The sequence below is a fragment of the Hibiscus syriacus genome, unplaced genomic scaffold, assembly GCF_006381635.1.
Source record: "Hibiscus syriacus cultivar Baekdansim isolate YM2019G1 unplaced genomic scaffold, ASM638163v2 tig00110206_pilon, whole genome shotgun sequence".
NCBI lineage: Eukaryota > Viridiplantae > Streptophyta > Magnoliopsida > Malvales > Malvaceae > Hibiscus > Hibiscus syriacus.
In genome coordinates, this window is record NW_024062627.1 from 1,866,882 (window position 1) to 1,880,383 (window position 13,502).

At 33.1% G+C, this 13,502-nt stretch overlaps 2 protein-coding genes across 2 annotated transcripts; one reads left to right on the forward strand and one right to left on the reverse strand.

The window, feature by feature from the left end:
• The first annotated feature begins 6,206 nt into the window (after positions 1 to 6,206).
• Positions 6,207 to 9,917, forward strand: LOC120219506. Its single transcript, XM_039216326.1, has 4 exons — positions 6,207 to 6,715; positions 7,272 to 7,400; positions 7,985 to 9,529; positions 9,560 to 9,917. The coding sequence occupies exons 1-3, from the start codon at positions 6,338 to 6,340 to the stop codon at positions 9,521 to 9,523; spliced, it is 2,046 nt and encodes a 681-aa protein (XP_039072257.1). The 5' UTR covers positions 6,207 to 6,337; the 3' UTR covers positions 9,524 to 9,529; positions 9,560 to 9,917.
• A 242-nt stretch (positions 9,918 to 10,159) lies between these two features.
• Positions 10,160 to 11,289, reverse strand: LOC120219508 (NEP1-interacting protein 1-like). Its single transcript, XM_039216329.1, has 5 exons — positions 11,049 to 11,289; positions 10,825 to 10,976; positions 10,662 to 10,709; positions 10,393 to 10,563; positions 10,160 to 10,324 (listed from the first exon to the last, which is right to left on the reverse strand). The coding sequence occupies exons 1-5, from the start codon at positions 11,128 to 11,130 to the stop codon at positions 10,166 to 10,168; spliced, it is 612 nt and encodes a 203-aa protein (XP_039072260.1). The 5' UTR covers positions 11,131 to 11,289; the 3' UTR covers positions 10,160 to 10,165.
• Between the last annotated feature and the right edge of the window lie 2,213 nt (positions 11,290 to 13,502).

The following is a 13,502-nucleotide window of genomic DNA, read 5'->3' on the forward strand; positions in this document are numbered from 1 at the left end:
ATCCCATTTGTGATAGGAGAATTTCACCATAATGATATGATTTTTCATTATATTTATTTAGAAGTGTATAATTTTAAATGGTATGTTAAAATTTTTTATTTTTTGTTTTGGTGTGGGTGTGTAATTAAAGTTATAATAAAGTAGTGGCGCCGTTCAATTTGCATGGTGGATGCTAGGACTGAGCAACGAAATTGAGAAAATCGAAAAATCGACACGAATCAAGTAAAATGGTTCGGTTCGGTTTGGTTTGGCTTTAAATGGTTCGGTTTTCGGTTCGGTTTAAAGGTTTTAATTTTTTGATTCGGTTCGGTTCGGATTTTCCATATGGAATCCATTTGTTCCATATTGAACCGAATAGGTAATTTTTATAAAAAAAAATTATAGTTTCAAGTGATTTTTTTATTGAAAAACCGATAAACCGAACCGAACAGAAAAACCCGAACCGTTAAAAAAACCGAACCATACCGAAAAAACCGGTTTTAGTTTTTTCAATTTTTTAACTATTCGATTTCGATTTCGGTTTAAATATTGAAAACCTGTTTATTTCGGTTCAATTTAATTTTTGATAAAAAACCAAATCGAACCGAATACACCCACAGTATGCATGATATTTTGATTAGGACCAAAGTGTTGGGGTAGTGTGTGTCTGTGTTGGGGGGGGGGGGAGGGGGGGTTGGATGGGGAGTCAGCTTTTGGATAGTGCTGTTTTAAAAGCAACCATACCCAATTGCCTACCACCTTCTGTCCTCTACTTCTATGTGTTGTTGGAAATTTCAATTTCAATCGATTTAATTTTAATTTGAATCTTCGTAATAGTAAAAGAAAATATTATTATTCTTAAAAGATTTATATATAAATAATTACGTCTGCATAATATGTTATCAATATATTAAAATAATTCGGAATAAATATTATCTTTTTTTTACACAATGATCCATAATATTTTTGTATAAATATACAATAATTCATAATTGTTAGAAAAAATTAAGCTTATGGCATAATCAAGAATGAATCGAGGGGGTGCAGTTGGGGTTAGTCGTCTCTAAAAAATTTAAATTAAGACATATTTTAGATATTTTCTTTATATTTTCAATCGATAATATGTTTTCGTTTTCTCTTACGATAAAATTTTGGGTAAAAGATATTACTTTAATTTTGTACAACTTTATATGTTAAGTACGATTCCAAACGACTCCTTCCCCTTATAAAAGAACAAATACTAAAAAATTTATTTGAGAGTCTCAATTTTGAATAATAGATTCTTTTCAAGGAAAATTCTTACTTTTTTCCATCTTCATTTTAATATCATATTTTGCATGGTAGGTTGTCAATTGATGTATGTACTTTAATATTTTAATTCTATATTCAACATTGATGGGTAATATTCATCTATATGATATACAGTCTTTAATATTAATCCAAATAAAAAAACTCCATATGTTCATATATATATATATATATATATATATATATATATATATATATATATATATATATATATATATATATATCCATAAATTTATAAATGGGGTCCAAAATTTTAATATTCTTTTCTTAAAAATAATGGGGTGCAAAATTTTTTATTTTTTTTCATTTTTCTTTGATATATTATACTAAATTTCAATTTTTTTCCTAAATAATGGGGATGCACTTGACTCCTAGGGGGCCTGGTACATCCGCTCATGATACATATATACATACATACCATCAAATCAAAACGGATAAATAATTTGGCTCATAAATAAAACTTAAAAATAATGGGGTGCAAAATTTTTTATTTTTTTTCATTTTTCTTTGATATATTATACTAAATTTCAATTTTTTTCCTAAATAATGGGGATGCACTTGACTCCTAGGGGGCCTGGTGCATCCGCTCATGATACATATATACATACATACCATCAAATCAAAACGGATAAATAATTTGGCTCATAAATAAAACATAAAAAGAAATCCAAAACTTTGAATAAATAAAAGCTATCTTAATGAATGTGGTTTTGATGTAAATGAGTCAATTACCTTTTCAATTATGGATAAGGTTTGACAACCTTTCTAAAAGGATAAACACATTAGTTTAATCAAAATGTATTTGCATGTTTAGTTCACGCAGCCGTGCAATTTTTGAGTACAAAAAGGCCCTTATTCTTTCTCCTTTTACGTAACATGAAAGAATATTATTATAATTTTCGTTTAGTCCAAATTGTTCACTTGGCAAAAGAATTTGACCTAAATTCAAGTTAAAGACTTCAAAAAAGAAAAGAGATCAAATATGTTAATTTGGGTCAATTTATTTGTACATAATTTTTCGATCCCTACATATATCTTGAAGATTTGTTAGGGCAATCAAGAGTAGGAAAAAAAGAGAGCATTAAAGTGAGAAAATAACAAGTATTTGGTCAGCCACTAGATAATGGATATTGTGCCCTATGAAGAATGTGATTGCCAACAACTGTTTAATGCTAAAATTGACAATTACACTCACATAGTGACCTAATTGAAAATTATCCTTGATTTTACAATTTAAATTGAACGTTTTAAAGTTTAAAATTTAATATATAATATGATGGTATTAGTGCAATTAACCCCTTTTTTTTATAACATTTACAGAATTTTACTTTCCATTTCCCTAAAAGTATTTTTCTTAACAAAAAAAAGTGATTGTACGTGGAAACTAATCTCTTAAACACTTGATTAACCTTTTTAATATGAATCATTAAGAGCTTTTAATGATAAAATAAAATATTATATTTTTAGAAGTTTTGAGTTCGAACAATTGTATTTACATGGCTTGTATTATCAATTCAATAAAAATTATGAATAAATACTACTTTATAGTCATACCAAATTATTTAAAAAAAATATTTAAATATAATTCATGATTTAAAATAAAACATCATAATCAGTAAAAGGGAGAGTGAAGAAAGCATTAGTTCATCTTACGAAATTAATCAGTTATTATTACTATTATTATTATTATTATTATTATTGATGATGATGATCAAATCTTTTTCTTTTATGATAAAGACAAATTGGTACCCTATGAGTGGAAAAATAGGGAGACAACTATTGCGTAGTGCTGTTATATTTTATAAATAATTTAGAGATAAAATAATATTTATTCAAGTTTTTTTTTAAAATTTATCAATAATATATATTTGTTGATATAATTATTTGAAGTCGATTTTTTAAAAATAATTTTATCTTTTATCACTAAATAAACTTTTACGTAATAATGTTAAAAATAACCATCGATGGGGCATACTTTTGTCTCGTGTAAGTGGACAATAGACGTAATAATATTTAGGAATAAAGAGATTTTATTTTAATGATAATAAAAGACCGGAACAATATTTTTGTATGAACTTTGAATAAAGAAGAAGGATGTATTGTTGAAATGCTCTGGCAGATAGCACTTCTTTGGGGCCTAATGGTGTATTGATTTCTCTGGCAAGACAAAGTTTCTCAAAATGATAAGTGCTTTCTTTAGTGAAGCTTTGTTGCGTAAAAACAAAGGAATTGGTGTCGGAGATCCGCCGGTGAATGACGGTGGACAGGGATGACAGAAGAAGGTTGATAGAGACGATTAAGGTTTTTGTTATATGAAAGTGAAAAACTACAGTAAACTGGTATTTAGTATGTGAATTATGACATGATTGGGTCAAAAAGTAAGCCCAAATACAACAAATGTATTTATATTGAATTATAACACGATTGGGTCAACAAGTATTTAGCCCATAGCAACTCAATTCACTTAGGGTGCGTTTGGTTCACAGAATGTAAGATTACTAGTGAGAATAAAAGATTACCAGAGAATAGGATTATTGAGAATATTGTATTTTGTGTTTGGCTGGTTTAGCAGAAATGTAAGATTATCGTGTTTGGTTAAAGGAATAAAAGATTATTGGAATGTATATTTGACCAAATTGTCCTTATTATATATTTGTTTTTTAACAAGTTGAAAAAATATTTATATATTTTTATTTAAAAAATTTAAATTCATAAAATTTATATATATTTTTTACAAAATTGAAAATATAAAAAGGTTTAATGATAGGGTAAAATTTTATTTTAACCCCTGAACTTCATATAAAATTTTAATTATAGATTTTTTTTGTAAATCTAAAATAGTTTAAGGATAAATTTGTAATTTAACCTTCATAGAATTTTTATTATTCAATGACAGAATAATGATATTTTTGAAGAAAACAAAATTAAGGGCATTTTAGTCCAAAACGCCGGTAATCTAACGATACCTAAGGGAATAGGTAATGACATTCACATTAATATACCTAAAAAAATCCACTATTAGTAATAAAACATTACCGGGAATGAGATTACTGGCCAACCAAACAGGGGGAATACGGATTCCATTCCTATAAGAATCCAACATTCCCATGGGAATCCCACATTTCCGAACCAAACAGCCCCTTATTATACATGTGGTTTAAATTACAAGGGAATATTTATTGAATTAAGTAAATCAAAATTAAGAAAAAATATCTCTAACTAGATTCGAGTATGTATTATGCTCACTATCTTATTAGAAGATTAAATTTATTAATTTAAGAATAAGATTAAATTAATAGAATATATAAATAATAAAGACTAAATGTATAATTATACCAATTTTATTAACTGTTACGTCAACCCCTACGTCAAATAGAGACATTCAAATTAACCTGTAACCATTAATCGGTGTCCTTGTTACATTTTACAGGTTAATTAATCAAACTGTTAAGACTATACGTTTTCAATTAACAAAACCGCTAAAAGTATCAATTAAAAATTACAGTTACGGTTAGAAATTTTGATAAATGATTAATCATTAGTTAATCTTTAATAAATTATAATAAATTATATATATATATTTTTAGAGAGAATAGAATTAAAAATAAAATTAGATTGAGCTCTCTCTATCTTTTTAGTTATAATATATTTTTTATGTTAGAAAATAATAAATCAAACAAAAATTAAAGAAACACATGATTTATTAAATTTTATCTTATGATTGATTTATTTCTCCCTACTCATTTAAGTTTTGCATCCTCTCCCTCTCTAGGTTTAAAATACACTCAACAGCCCTAAGCCTATTATCTAGATATAGGGGAGACATTGATGTACTGCCTAGAATAAAAATATTATTTTTCATAACAAATAAATGCATATTAAACTGTATTTACTTGAGGTATATTGGTGATAAAATCTATGACGTGCAAAAACTCAGACAAAAAATTGACAACATGCAGAATATGTCTAGAAACTATCAACCATTCATTAGAAATATGGATAACAATGAAATTACAAGAACAATGTCTCATGTTTATCTTTGCGAGTTTAAATTTGAGTTATGTAAGTATGTTCAATATCAAATATGCACGTAAAGTTTCAAATCGAAAATAAAGTTAATAAACCTCGTAATATATATAAAAATAAAATGCATCTATATATATATATATATATGTATCTAATTGAAAAAATAATATAAAGAGAGATACTATTGCAATTATCCATAAATATAAGAAATAATTAAATTATTTTTCATATCGAGTTAGGTCAATATTTTTCATCCTGAACTCGAACCTGACCCAACACGTACTTATCCTCGGACCCGATCTGATTCGAACTCAAATGTTTACTTAAAAAACATCTGACCCAATGAATTTGTGTTGAGTCAGAATCCGTTGGGTTAGAGTCCCGTGTCCATCCCTAAGCTTGATTGACACAAAAATGAAAATTTAGTGACTTAATTGACAATTATTTTTGTTCAGTGATTATAATGAAATCAATCCAATAATTGAGTGACCAATGAGGTAGTTTACTCTTAAATATTTTCCAACCACTGAAAACGAAGTCGTTTAATTTCTCCCATTTAAAAAAAATATAAATTTACAACGTCTCTCTGCCATTCCCCGGCCGCTCGTGCAAAGCCGCGTCCTTGTCGACCTGTAAACGGCCTCGTATCGTCATGTCCCGAATTCCCAGTATACGTTGACCGTATAGTACTGTAAATGTATTAACGTATTTTTATACACATGTAGGTTTCGTCTTTTTCTCCACTACACAGCAATGAAAGAGATAATACAATCCCACACTGCCTCTCTATCCTCTTTGATCTTACATTTTCTCTCTTTTCATTTATTTTGTTTTTTCTTTTGTTTTCTCGATCAGTTTCACTTTCACACACTTCACAAAGAAAAAAAAATGTTTCTTAATTTGTCGAAGTAAATTTATAAAGTATTTTTCTTATTCTTTACTTGTTTTGTTTCTTCTTCTTAGAGGAGTTTTTTTTTTTGTTTTGTTTTGGAATGTTCATGGAAGAGGTTTGAGTTTGAGAGTGATGAAGGTGACTGGGAAATCGAGTTTACCGGCTACATTTCCGGGGTGGATCCCAGTGGACGTGGATCTCAAGCTGACAACGAAGCGGAAGACGCATAACGCTAGGCGGAAGCGGGTTGGTGCACCGTTGGCGGGACGGCGGAGCAGACCGGATACTCCTTTGTTGAAATGGAAGACGGAGGAGAGAGAGAAAGGCTGTGGAGTTAAGGCGGAGCTCGAGGAGGAGGAAGATGGTGACCGGAGAGCTGGTGCTCGGGGACGACGAAAGAAAGGTGCTTTGACGGTATCTGCTAGAAAGCTTGCAGCCGTAATGTGGCGGTTTCATTTGCCGGAGACATTGACTCACGTTGGAGAGAGGAGGGACAGATTGGGGTTTAAGGTGAGATTTTCTTTAACCATTTTGTGGCCCAAAGTCTGTTGTTTTATGCCTTCTTTTAAGACGTGATCAAAAGTGTGATTTTGAAAGGATGATTTTGGATATTTTTCATGTTAAAAGTTGTTAATTTGTTGATTAAATTTGAAGAACAATGCTGATCTTCCTATTCCCATTGCTGTTCAGAAATGAATCACTAAGTATTTGCTAAACGTAATTGATTGATCTGATTTCCGTACCGCAGAAAAGGTCTGCTTTTGGATGCATTTATCATGTTTGAAGCTTCCCATCATTGCATTGAATGATATGGTTTTATTTTGTCTGATTATGAGAAGCTTTTAATGTGCATGGCTTTACTGGATTTCTGTAGCTGAAGGAGTATTCTATTTGTTCCTATTTATGATTTGCCTTTAAATTGCTTCTGAAAGTTGTGCCGCTTACTCAGTTTCATCTGAAGTTTTACTAGTTTGCTGCATCTCTAACGATCGGTTGAATTTAATGATTTGACGTTTGAATTGCGATTTCGGGATGTTTGAGCTCATTGCGTTGTGATTTCGTGCAGCCTAGTGATGGTTTTATGGATGTTCCTTTTCTTTATCATCACAAAGACAAAATTTACAGTTCAGATGCAAAGGATCTGTTACCGAGCCGTGGCTCCAGCTCCGGCACGAAGAACTGCCTCCTTCGTAAGGTATGCTGCTTCACGGAGCTCCTTAGCTGATTCTCGAGCTTTTATTGATATGATCAATATCACAAACCATTGAATAGAAAATCACATAGGAAACAAAGTCTTTATGTTTTAACTCATAGCAGCAGATATGTCTCCATGTGGTCATAATTTGTGCTCCTTTCGGCAGTCCGAATGTTACGAAAGCCGAAGACTTGGTCCCTGGTAAATGCAGAATGAATTTAGTGTTTAGTGGTATGATAAGTTAATCTTTTTGGATAGATATTATATTAAAACCTTGAACATTCTCAGTGCCTGTTAAGGGTTGTCGGCGAATCCTTAGGATCGACGATGGGAAAGAGTAGAAATACTGATTAATTATTAGTTATTACTACACGAGTCGACATTAGTTTAGTTTAATCAGCTTATGAACTAATCGAACCACTTGATTCGGGGATGTTTGTAAGAAAACCGGGGCGGGCGTATCGCTTGTGTATTTATTCTCGAACTGGCTTGTAGATTGCTGTAGTACACTACAAAACCGGGGAGGAGTATCTCTTTCTTTACACTTTCTGATTTTAAGCTGTTTTTTTTTTCTCCTTTCTAAGGTTGAGCTTTCGATTCCATTTTCAAACTCGGCGATGGAGGGAGCTACAAAGTGGGATCCTGTCGGTTTAAAAGCAACAGATGATGCACGAAAATTGTACAGCCACGAGAAGCGTATTGACCAACAAGTAAGTGCAGTATCAATTGTTTCTCTCCTCGAAGCTGAGGTAGAGCAGGCTCGATCTCGGATTGAGGAACTTGAGACTGAGCAACGGTCATCCAAGAAGAAGCTCGAGCAGTTCCTGAGGAAAGTTAGTGAGGAAAGGGGTGCATGGCGGAGCAGAGAGCATGAGAAAATACGTGCATTTGTTGATGACGTGAAATCTGAGTTGAGCCGGGAAAAGAAAAACAGTCAGAGGCTTGAAATTGTCAATTCGAAATTGGTGAATGAGTTGGCTGCTACCAAGTTATCAACAAAGCAATATATGCAGGACTTTGAAAAGGAAAGAAAGGCCCGGCAACTGATTGAAGAAGTATGCAATGAGCTTGCTAAGGAAATCGGAGAAGACAAGTCTGAAGTCGAAGCATTAAGGAGAGATTCCATGAAGCACCAAGAGGAAGTTGACGAGGAAAGAAAGATGTTGCAGATGGCTGAGGTCTGGCGTGAAGAACGTGTTCAAATGAAGCTCATCGATGAAAAGGTAGCACTTGAAGACCGATATTCACAGATGAACAAGCTTGTAGCGGATTTGGAGACATTTCTAAGGTTTAGAATTGGAACTCTCGATGCGAAAGACATGAGAGAAGCAGAAGCGCTAAGACAAGCTGCTGCATCAGTTAATGTTGAAGATATCGAGGAATTTACGTATACGCAGGATGACATTTTCTCTGTTTTTGGAGACACAGCTTTAGCCGAAGTCAATGAAAGTGAAATTGAACAATGTGTTGCACATAGTCCGGCCAGCCATGCCTCGAAAGTTCATACGGTGAGGCCCAAAATGACCATGATGAAAAAAGGCGTCATTTCGAGACATTTAAATGCATATGTTGATCAGAATGATGAGATAGAAGAAGACGAGAGTGGATGGGAAACTGTCAGCCATCTCGAGGATCAGGGCTCAAGTTATTCACCAGAAGGGAGTGCTGCATCAGTAAATAAGAATTGTCGGGCAAGTAATTTCTCAGGTAGTGGAATTGATTGGGAAGAAAATGCATGTGGACATTCCTCAGTCACAGAAACAAGTGAAGTTTGTTCCTTACCGGCTAGACAGTTCAAGAAGGTTTCATCTGTAGCCAGGCTTTGGAGATCAGGTCCAAACAATGGAGAAAATTACAAGATAATTTCAGTTGAAGGAACAAATGGCCGGCTTTCAAATGAACGGGAGTCTAATGACGGTACCACGTCCCCAGATCGAGGCTCGGACATGGGGGGAAAGTGGAGTTCACCCGACACCGGTCATACAAACATAACGAGAGGGATGAAAGGGTGCATCAAGTGGCCTAGTGGTCCACCAAAGGGTAGTTTGAAAGCCAAACTTCTGGAGGCAAGAATGGAAACACAGAAGGTCCAATTACGGCACATCCTTAAACACAAGACATAGAAGTAAACCGTGATTTCAAGCAAAAGCGTATTCCTTACTGTATCTGAATATGCCTGATATCTGCTGCTAGCTCAAAGTTGAGGTAACATATGAATTCGGACACAGGATCTATCCGGATTTACTGATTCTCATATCATCTGGTTCTTGTTTGCCTCCCGCAGCACCGAGAGTTCGGTTTTATCCTTGTGATATCTTGGGACAATACTCTCTATGAAACCATTGGCTCACCGCCTTTCGACTCTAGTTGTAATTCTGTATGGGAGGCTTAGTCATTCTCTTTGTAATCGTGAAACCAATGTATGCCATTTATACTGTACCCCTAGCATTCAAGGATATCAAGGAAAACAAATTCACAGGAGTCTTAAATAATAACATTTTCATTGTAATTTTCTTTTGTTATGAGCGATGTATCTCTGAATTTCTTCAAGGATAAGTTGAAGGACCACAAGAGCATATCAGACTAGCGGGGTAACCGTAGGTGGCAATAATTGATTTTCCCACTTGATCCTATTCGAGTATTATTAAATGAATATGAATTAAATAAGTTATTAGTTGACTATTCGAATATGTAAAGTAGAACTCATTGATGATCTCAGCGGTAAAATAGAATATTATCATCAAATATTATATTTCATCTTCCTTTCAAATTATACATTGGACAAATTCCTCAGAATCGTTAAAAAGATGTTCCCTGCATATTGGACAAGTGCCTTTCCTTCTCAGCCATTCATCTATGCATTGTAAGTGAAATATATGCCCACATCTTGGAAGATTTCTTGCCAATTCTCCATCTTTTAGACCCTGTAGAAATCATATAAGCAAATCATTTCCTGTTTTATATTATTATATAGTTTGATCTTTGTTCTTACCTGTAAGCAAATTGAACAAGAAGGTTGATCAAGATCATTCGATTTTATCGGTTCACTAGATCGAAATTCATGCATTGAAAGCTTTTGAATGCAGCTTCTTGACAAACCCTTTGCTCCAGTTACATCATAAATGTCTGCAATTTCTCTATACGTTGAATCCAGAGAGTTCATCTGGAAACATGAGATGAAAGAGTCAACAATGACTTAAAAGAAGACTATATGATCTTGTTTGGCTACCGAGAAAGTTAACTTAGCATTGCTGGACTTACCCATTCAATGAAGACATTCCCATTTACTAAGCTAATTAATAAGGCTACCTATAAAAACAAAACCAAATGTTTGGATGTCACTGGTGAAGGATGATATTAATGCTATTCTATTTTTTTTCTTCAAAATTGAATTGGCAATGGGATAAGGTAAACGGCACTATACCTTTGATAATGACTCCCCATAAGCCAATGATTCAAGCAATTGAAAGGCTGTGAATGCACCTGCAACAGCACCAATCCCAGCACTATTGAAGAACCCAGTTTCAGTTCTTTGGCCTTTCATTGCTCCTACAACTGTTCCCCCTATAGCCCCTCCTACAAAAAACACAGACAAATCTCTTTGAGTTCTTCAAGCAGATGAATCAAGCAGATGTTAGAGACAATTACCCAAGGCAAAAATGCAGGTGAAAGCAGCAAAGACAATTCTTATGGACACTTTTATTAAGAACCCAATTCCAAGAACTTTCATTGCAGCAAGAACACTTTTTTTTGGCTTTGAAATTTGAAGCTGGAAATGAAAAAGAAGTGGATTTTTTCAAGGAGTGAGGAAGATTGCAATGTAAATAGAAAGCATTTATAGGATGAAGATTGCAGGCGGCATTTATGAGAGCTAAGGCCCTCAAGCTAAACAAAAGCATGCAGGGATTATGAGGGAAGGAAGAAGTTTATATATGAAGAATATATATATGAAGAATATATATGTACATATGGAACTTATGGCCAAACATATATTTATTTGGAGTTAGGTGAATGTTTGTGGGACTCTTTTGTAGATGGTGCACCTACATTTGAGAGTATAAAGTTCTCTTTAATAAATTATTATTTACTTTTCAAAAAATATATTTAATAAAAAAGTATTTTTAATTTTTTAATCAATATTTTTCAAGTTAATGTTATAAAGTTAATTTTTTTAAAAAAAAATATGATAAGTATAATGTAGTAAAGTGTGATTTTGATTAATCTTATATTAAATACAAAAAAATCATTTTAATAAAATGAACTAAATAATGTGATATAATATTTTGACAATATAAAATGAAATAACATAATATACTTAATAATATATCGAATAATCGTATATTCTAATTATTTATAGAAATAACATTACATTATGAAACACCCTCTAAAATATGATAATGATTAAATTTCTTTCTTTAATTTCTTTAAGGTAGGGAGAAGAGATTGAGGTAGGAAGAAAGAATGGACTGTCCACATTTAAATTCAAGATATGACAATTCACGTCATTTACGTATTTGCTTCAAAACTAAAACTACAAAAATAGATTACATACTTGTATAGTTGGTAGATTAAATTTGAGAAAATAACCTCAGTGACCAAAAATCTCATATAATATACGATTTTAACCAACTTTTTCCGGATTTGCCAAAATGACCAACAAAATCGCAATGCGATCGCTAATTCGCAACGCGATCTCCATTATCGCAAATTCGCGTTGCATTTTCGCGTTGCGATAGTTGAAAATCGCGTTGCGATTGTCTACAGTGTCGTTGCGATTTTCCCAATTCGCAATTCGAATAAGTAAATCGCAACGCGAATTGGGAAAATCGCAATGCGATACTGACTATCGCAATGCGATACTGACTATCGCAATGCGATACTTACTATCGCAATACGATTTACGTATTCGCGTTGCGATTTTCATAATTCACAATGCGAATACGTAAATCGCAATGCGATTAAGTAAATCGCAATGCGAATTAGGGAAATCGCAATGCGAATACGTAAATCGCAATGCGAATCTTACTATCGCAATGCGATTTACATAGCGCCATTCGTATTAACGCGTATTTTTTTTTTCAAATTCCAAACACTAATTTTTTCTTAATAAATCGGAAATTGAACCGTCCATAGTAATCGCAACTCATAACCTCAAACCTAAAATCACAACACTCAGTCCCATCTCCATCTCTCACTCTCTACGGCGAAATCCGTCCCCATCTCCGAAGATTTCCGTCCCCATCGCCGGCGAAATCCCTCACAACCATTCACAGTCAAAAATCCCTCACAATCATTCAGAAATGGAAAATCAACCTCCGAGGGTTAGTTTTGTTTTATTTTTATTTTGAAATTTTTGCATTATTTTAGGTTTTTCATATTGAGATTGATGATAAGTTTACTGGTAATTTCAATAATAGATTAACCATTTCACTTAGATTTCTTATTAAATTCATTCGATTGCTGCCAATACTGCTAAACTGTTTAGCCTGTGAAGTTAGTATTTGTCTTTGTTTTGTCTTTTGGTTGAAGTAATGCAGAAGAAGAATAGTTTCGAGAATGAAAATCGCAACGCGGAAATAACTATCGCAACGCGGAAATAACTATCGCAACAAGAGAATCGCAACGCGAAACCAAAATCGCATTGCGATGTTCATTTCGCGTTGCGATTTTCATTTCGCGTTGCGATTTTCATTTCGCGTTGCGATTCTCTCGTTGCGATAGTCATTTCCGCGTTGCGATTATCATTATCTCGTTGCGATTTTCATTTCAACCAAATGACAAAACAGTGTTGCAAATTTTAGTTTCAAGAATAAACTACTATTTATGTTTATTGTTTTTGGTATATCTTGACAGTGTAGTTTTTGGTATATCTAACTTGGTATGTTTATTGTTTTTGTAGAAATTTTTTTCGGCTTCATTGACATTAAGGAATAAAGTTAGCCTAGCCACTACAATTGCTTCGAAGTTTTCACCTGCACAAAGAAAATTGTTTGAGGAAACCTGCTTCGGGCCATGGCTGAGAGTACATCATCCGGGTGGAGATGTTAATTTGACCCATTTGTGGCTTCAGACCATGACTAGCGATCTACCCGACAGTATACA